Source organism: Polypterus senegalus, chromosome 9 (assembly GCF_016835505.1).
Source record: "Polypterus senegalus isolate Bchr_013 chromosome 9, ASM1683550v1, whole genome shotgun sequence".
NCBI classification, from domain to species: domain Eukaryota; kingdom Metazoa; phylum Chordata; class Cladistia; order Polypteriformes; family Polypteridae; genus Polypterus; species Polypterus senegalus.
Genome location: NC_053162.1, coordinates 8,477,421 through 8,485,405, shown reverse-complemented (window position 1 = coordinate 8,485,405; position 7,985 = coordinate 8,477,421). Strand labels below are relative to the sequence as shown.

Genomic DNA, 7,985 nt, shown 5'->3' with positions numbered 1-7,985 from the left:
ACTATATTTCCACACAAGAATATTGACCTGATGAGAGCCAAATCTAGTGCTTTTCTAGATTCCATCCTGTTGCACCCTCTGGCTGTGATGGCTGGCACTGTAGCAGATGTTGTAAGTCTGAAAAATAAAGTTCTTGTGGCAAAACAGATGCTGCTCAAAAAATGTTCAAAGGAAACAGACCTGTCCACTGTGTGTAAACTCCTGCAGGAGTACAAGGAAGCCTTTCCTGAGTTGCATAAATTGTATGTAACAGCCCTGGTAATTGGTGTGTCTTCAGCATCGTGTGAGAGTTCCTTCTCCACTTTGTCACGGGTCCTAACCCCCTATCGTCACACCATGTTACAGATAGATAGATAGATAGATAGATAGATAGATAGATAGATAGATAGATAGATAGATAGATAGATAGATAGATAGAAATGAACTATGTAATAGATAGATAGATAGATAGAATAGATAGATAGATAGATAGATAGATAGATAGATAGATAGATAGATAGATACTTTATTAATCCCAAGGGGAAATTCACATAATCCAGCAGCAGTATACTGATACAAAAAAAAAAGCAAAAAAAAAAAAGCAATATTAAAGAGTAATAAAAATGCATGTAAAAACAAACAATAACTTTGAATAATGTTAGCGTTTACCCCCCGGGTGGAATTAAAGAGTCGCATAGTGGGGGGGAGGAATGATCTCTTAAGTCTGTCAGTGGAGCAGGACGGTGACAGCAGTCTGTCACTGAAGCTACTCCTCTGTCTGGAGATGATCCTGTTCAGTGGATGCAGTGAATTCTCCATGATTGACAGGAGCTTGTTTAGCGCCCATCACTCTGCCACAGATGGTAAACTGTCCAGCTTCATTCCTACAATAGAGCCTGCCTTCCTAACAAGTTTGTTCAGGTGTGAGGTGTCCTTCATCTTTATGCTGCCTCCCCAGTACACCACCCCACAACCGACTGGTAGAACATCTGCATCATATTATTGCAGATGTTGAAGGACGCCAACCTTCTAAGGAAGTATAGTCTGCTCTGTCTGTCTGTCGACTCTGCACACAGTCACCTCTGATAATCACGGGATCCAAGAGGGGCCTGGGTCTCCTAAAATCCACCACCAGCTCCTTGGTTTTGTTGGTGTTCAGGTGTAAGTGGTTTGAATCGCACCATTTAACAAAGTCCTTGATTAGATTCCTATACTCTTCCTCCAGCCCACTCCTGATGCAGCCCACAATAGCAGTGTCATCAGTGAACTTTTGCACGTGGCAGGACTATGAGTTGTATGGGAAGTTGATGTATGTTGGCTGAACAGGACCGGAGAAAGTCCAGTCCCCTGCGGCGCTCCTGTGCTTCTGATCACAATGTCAGACCTGCAGTTACTGATACGCACATACTGAGGTCTGTCTGTAAGATAGTCCACGATCCATGCCACCAGGTGTGAATCTACTCCCATCTCTGTCAGCTTGTCCCTAAGGAGCAGAGGTTGGATGGTGTTGAAGGCGCTAGAGAAGTTCAGAAACATAATTCTTACAGCACCACTGCCTCTGTCCAAGTCGGAGAGGTATCGGTGTTACATATAGATGATGGCATCCTCCGCTCCCACCTTCTCCTGGTATGCGAACTGCAGAGGGTCGAGGGCATGGCGGACCTGTGGCCTCAGGTGGTGAAGCAGCAGCCACTCCATGGTCTTCATCACATGTGACGTCAGAGCAACAGGCCAGAAGTCATTCAGCTCACTAGGACGTGATACCTTTGGGACTGGGGTGATGCAAGATGTTTTCCAAAGCTTCGGGACTCTCCCCTGTTCCAGGCTCAGGTTGAAGATGCACTGTAGAGGACTCCCCAGCTCCAGCGCACAGGCCTTCAGCAGTCATGGCGATACTCCATCTGGACCCGCTGCTTTGCTGGCATGAAGTCTCCTCAGCCCTCTACTCACCTGCTCTGCTGTAATTGTGGGTGGTGATGTCTCTCCTATGCTGGTATCAGCAGAAGGATGGTTGGAGGGTGCAGTACTTCGAGGTGAGCATGGGTTAGGGTGGTCAAACCTGTTAAAGAAGTTGTTCATTTGGTTTGCTCTCTCCACATCTCTCTCGATGGTGGCACCCCGCTTCAAGCTGCAGCCAGTGATGATCTTCATCCCATCCCATACTTCCTTCATGCTGTTATTCTACAACTTCTGCTCCAGCTTTCTCCTGTACTGCTCCTTCTCCGCCCTAAGCTGGACTTGGAGTTCCTTCTACATAAAAGAAAGAGGAATTTGGTGATCTTAGCCCATGAGAAGTCCATAACAAATAACTTGGATATGATTTGTAAGAGTTTTTGCAAAGGGAAACAGGAGACTGTCGTTGTAGAGTGGATTGAGGAGAAAGGAGAGTGGAGCTGTTCAGTTGCAAACAGAGTGTTCAGTTGCTTGCAAAACAAACAAGCTTAAAACAAGACAAAAAGACAAAAAAAGAAGAAAAAAGTTCAAATGTTCAGTTCTAAATCTGTAGTATTCTACAAATTAGTTTGAGAATTGTAGGAAAAGACATGGTGAATTGTTTTTTTTTTTAAAATTACTATGCCAATCCTTTATAGTTTTGTAAATATTGGCTATATTGAGAGGTATTATTTTATTCTTACTATATTTTGCAAATTTATTTGAGAATTAGACCATCAAATTAAGATACATTTTATGTTGTTGGTTGTAAAGATCTGGATGGATATTTTATTTTATTCTTAATTTTATTTTTCAGTTTTATTTTTCAAGACTTGGTGAATTGATCTTTTTTTTTTTTGATAACTTGGCCTACCCTTTTTAGTTTTGTTAATATTGGCAATAGTGAGAAGTGTTATTGTTGGGTTTGAATATATTTGATATAGACCATCCAATTAAGGTGAATGTCATGTTTTTAGTTGTTATAATGTGATGAGGAATATTTTATTTTATTTTTTGTTGTTTTATTTTTCAGTTTTTCTCCTGAGGGAATGCCATCTTATCGTGGTCAGGGGGTTTGTGTGCCTCAGTGACCCTAAGAGCTACACCAGCAGAAGCTTAGCCTTCAGGTGGACAGGTCTTAGGCTAGAGGCCTGACAAAGTGCAATTCAATTACATGACAAAAACAGTTATCCAGAGCACCCCCACCCCACCCCTTTCCCGCCTCCGTCGCCACCATGTGCCCCCTTCACATTTCTGTCAGCCCCCCTCATATATGCCTGTCTAGAAGCGGCCCAGTTAAAAACTGCCTGTAGGCGTAACCCCTGTCTCCAACCAGGATCCCATCATAATGACCTGTGTGAAATGTAACAATTCTGAGTATAAAATGCTTCACCATGATTTCTAAATATGTATGGGGATTAGTGTCCAATACAGGTGTGACTCCCTAAACATTGTGGAGTCAGGGACTGACCCTGGCCATCTAGCCTTCACGTTTGAAATGACGCAAGGTACAGCCCAGATCATCTGAGAATGTATTTATAGCATGCATGTTAGACAAGTATATTCTCTATGTCAACAGGCCTATTGGCTATTTTCAGCTGTAATGTTATAGGTTACATTACTTACAGTGGTGTGAAAAACTATTTGCCCCCTTCCTGATTTCTTATTCTTTTGCATGTTTGTCAAACAAAATGTTTCTGATCATCAAACACATTTAACCATTAGTCAAATATAACACAAGTAGTTTTAAAATGATGGTTTTTATTATTTAGGGAGAAAAAAAATCCAAACCTACATGGTCCTGTGTGAAAAAGTAATTGCCCCTGAACCTAATAACTGGTTGGGCCACCCTTAGCAGCAATAACTGCAATCAAGCGTTTGCGATAACTTGCAATGAGTCTTTTACAGCGCTCTGGAGGAATTTTAGCCCACTCATCTTTGCAGAATTGTTGTAATTCAGCTTTATTTGAGGGTTTTCTAGCATGAAGCGCCTTTTTAAGGTCATGCCATAGCATCTCAATTGGATTCAGGTCAGGACTTTGACTAGGCCACTCCAAAGTCTTCATTTTGTTTTTCTTCAGCCATTCAGAGGTGGATTTGCTGGTGTGTTTTGGGTCATTGTCCTGTTGCAGCACCCAAGATCGCTTCAGCTTGAGTTGATGAACAGATGGCGGACATTCTCCTTCAGGATTTTTTGGTAGACAGTAGAATTCATGGTTCCATCTATCACAGCAAGCCTTCCAGGTCCTGAAGCAGCAAAACAACCCCAGACCACCACACTACCACCACCATATTTTACTGTTGGTATGATGTTCTTTTTCTGAAATGCTGTGTTCCTTTTACGCCAGATGTAACGGACATTTGCCTTCCAAAAGTTCAACTTTTGTCTCATCAGTCCACAAGGTATTTTCCCAAAAGTCTTGGCAATCATTGAGATGTTTCTTAGCAAAATTGAGACGAGCCCTAATGTTCTTTTTGCTTAACAGTGGTTTGCGTCTTGGAAATCTGCCATGCAGGCCGTTTTTGCCCAGTCTCTTTCTTATGGTGGAGTCGTGAACACTGACCTTAATTGAGACAAGTGAGGCCTGCAGTTCTTTAGACGTTGTCCTGGGGTCTTTTGTGACCTCTCGGATGAGTCGTCTCTGCGCTCTTGGGGTCATTTTGGTCGGCCGGCCACTCCTGGGAAGGTTCACCACTGTTCCATGTTTTTGCCATTTGTGGATAATGGCTCTCACTGTGGTTCGCTGGAGTCCCAAAGCTTTAGAAATGGCTTTATAACCTTTACCAGACTGATAGATCTCAATTACTTCTCTTCTCATTTGTTCCTGAATTTCTTTGGATCTTGGCATGATGTCTAGCTTTTGAGGTTCTTTTGGTCTACTTCTCTGTGTCAGGCAGCTCCTATTTAAGTGATTTGTTGATTGAAACAGGTGTGGCAGTAATCAGGCCTGGGGGTGGCTACGGAAATTGAACTCAGGTGTGATACACCACAGGTAGGTTATTTTTGAACAAGGGGGCAATTACTTTTTCACACAGGGCCATGTAGGTTTGGATTTTTTTTTCTCCCTAAATAATAAAAACCATCATTTAAAAAACTGCATTTTATGTTTACTTGTGTTATATTTGACTAATGGTTAAATGTGTTTGATGATCAGAAACATTTTGTGTGACAAACATGCAAACGAATAAGAAATCAGGAAGGGGGCAAATAGTTTTTCACACCACTGTATACATTAATACTGTGGAAATCCTTTCTATTCATGTAATGCCTTTCATTTGTACCTGATGGGGCCTTGATTTGAATCACATTAGGGAATCGTAGGAAATGAGAATATTAGTTTGATTTTAAAGTTTTTTAAAGAAACGTAGGCTTTTTTTTCCTATATATTAACTGCAATGGCATTAAAGGTCTCTTTAATTGTCTGTACACGCAGATGTCCATCAAAAACAATAAAAACTCTGAGGAAATGTTTCAGACTTTGGGAATTGCCCGACAAACCGCGCTCTTTGGAAGATTTTCAGCATCTCCTACCGAATACAAAAACGTCCCGCTTGTAAAAAACCTCCGAGCAATGCGCATACAGCCTGCGGGGTCGTTACAGCAGGACTTCTTCAAGTTTGGCTCCTAATATAAGAGGCTAATACATTTCTGATGTATAAAATTCAATATCGGCTGAAGCGATATTTCTCAAAAAGATAATGATCCGGACAGGTCTAAGGATCTTGACGATCGCGCAAAACTCTCTCGAATTGAAATTATCTTCTTATTATCTGCGCACCGATTGCAATCGGTCGCTCATCTATGAATGGCGAGGACATGGCTGAACGGATTTCCATGCACGGACATTAGTTAAGCGTGCGAGCTAATCCTTGTTTACATGAGGTGTACAATTTGTTGCAATGACGATACATCCAACAAGATTTTTGAAGAACCGACAGGTCTAAATCGTTCAAAATCGTCAAAAAATGAATCCCGTTAAACCGGTAATCCACGTGCACTGAATACCTCCCTGACGTCACACAGACTCATCTCGCCTCGATATAATTCGGTGTAATGTTTTCTATCAACCACCAGAGGTCACTATTTTCAAAGCTTTCGAAACTTTTTTGGTATAATCGGGAAGAACCTTCATGGGGCCTTAACCGCCCGTCACTAAGACGGAGGCTTTCTGAAGTTTGGTAGAAAATGTATCCTGAATTTTACCGTAATCTGTTTGCATTAAAAAAAAACATCTCAGTCAGTTTCAAGAAAGAAAGTGATGTCAGACCTTAGGTTTCTTCCGTCGCAGAGTTGTGGCGACGCATGGGAGTGACGCCGGTTGCTAGGCAACGACGTCCGGCGTAAGCTGTAGCGCACAGCGCCGCTCTTTTGCCGCTTGCAGTTTGCCTGACCAAGATATTGAACGAGGCAGGGGTTTCATTTCGCGTTGTTTTTCTTATTATAAGCGCCTTAACAATACTCCACGTTAATGACTGAAGCTTATTGTCGTTATTGAGGTTTAAAGGTTGAAGGTTAAAGGAAGTGCTGTTTGTATTCAGCCGGGGAAGTTTGAAGCGGTAAAGAAGAAGAAAGCGCGAAGAGGTAACGATGACCGTTGGCTTTAAGATTTCTGTTCTTTAAAGTTGATTTCATAGTCCGCGATATTGACCTGTTAGTTTTAAGTGTGAACTCGGGGTACTTTGACAGGGAGTTTGTCTTCACCTGTCACGGGAATACCAGCGATCCTCTTGGTAGAAGTACAAATGTACAGTATCATGAATTCCTGTGCTAACGTGTAGTTGAAATCGTTTTGTCTGATTTTATTTTAGAGCTGATGGGGTTACTTCAAGTCCTGGATCCGGAAGATACACCTGAAAAGGGAGTATGGTGAGTACGTTTGATTTGATTTGGGCAAGATGGCATCTCCAGAAAGCCGCCTGCCATTTTTTAAAGTGAACAGCCCTGATAATCATTAATCCCTCGAACCGACCGAGAGGGCAGTGGCAGGTGTTACTGCGGGTGGTTGTTTATAGTGAATTCAGAAATTCTTCAAACCCCTTCACTTTCAGTGCACGTTAATATAGTAGACCTTATTTTAAAATAAAAGAAACGCAGCTTTACAATGTATACTTGATAATCCATTTAGAAAGGTTTGCATATCGCTTACAAATAAAAAAAAAACAAAAACCCAATGTTTATGTCTTCCTGGTAAATCTCTACAAGCTTTGCATGCCAGAATTTGATCAGTTTATCACATTTTTTCCCTGGCAGATCCTCTCATGCTCACTGCCTTCTTCAGGTCTCTCCATAGATGTTCTATGCCTGGGCTTTGAATGGGACACTCAGAGACTTGTCCCGATTGGCTCTATGGCAGGTGATGAGCAGTACCTGGTCTTTGCCAGATATAGTCTTTGGAGTTCTCCTCAGAGAGTTAAATTTTTGTCTTGTCAGTCCACAGAAACTTTTTCCTGAAGGCTCCCAGAGTACTTTAAACTCTCATATACCTTTTACTCCATCTCTGTCTAACCACTCTGTAAACACCTGATTAATAGAGGACTGCTGAGATTGTCTTCCTTCTAACTAGTTCTCCCATGTCAGCAGGGCTTCTGTAGCTGCATTAGTGTGACTATTGGGTTTTTGGTCACGTCACTGTTCGGGATTTTATTGCCTGCATACTGAGTTTGTCCAGATGGACAACTCTAGGAAGAGTCCTGGTGGTTCCAAACATTTTACGTTTCACAATTATTGAGGACACTCTGCTGCTGGGAACACTCAAAGCTTTAGAAATGGTTTTATCCCCTTGTGCTGATTTGTGGCTCAGCATGATATGATGGCAAAGGCCTAAAAGAGTTCCTTGGACTTATAGTTTAGTTTTTGTCCTGACATGCAGTAGAAATTAAATATATATGTATATATGTATGTGTATATATTTATGTATGTATGTGTGTGTGTGTGTATATATGTATATATATATATAAAAGCAGACACAAGCATAAAGGTTTGAGGTTTTTTAGGCCCCGTATACTGTAAAGCAAAATTAGGTTTCGTCAGTGTTTCCTATCCAAGTACAATGGATGGGGAAACAAAGGCAGGT

The 7,985-nt window shown here is 41.7% G+C and overlaps 1 protein-coding gene across 1 annotated transcript in view; it reads left to right on the top strand.

Annotated features, from left to right (window-relative positions):
• Positions 1 to 6,235: 6,235 nt before the first annotated feature.
• Positions 6,236 to 7,985, top strand: part of rabepk (Rab9 effector protein with kelch motifs) — a 57,788-nt gene continuing 56,038 nt past the window's right edge. Inside the window, exons 1-2 of the mRNA XM_039762682.1 lie at positions 6,236 to 6,493; positions 6,721 to 6,778. Coding sequence (XP_039618616.1) covers positions 6,726 to 6,778 — 53 coding nt within the window. The 5' untranslated portion in view covers positions 6,236 to 6,493; positions 6,721 to 6,725. The remainder of the gene's footprint in view (positions 6,494 to 6,720; positions 6,779 to 7,985) is intronic.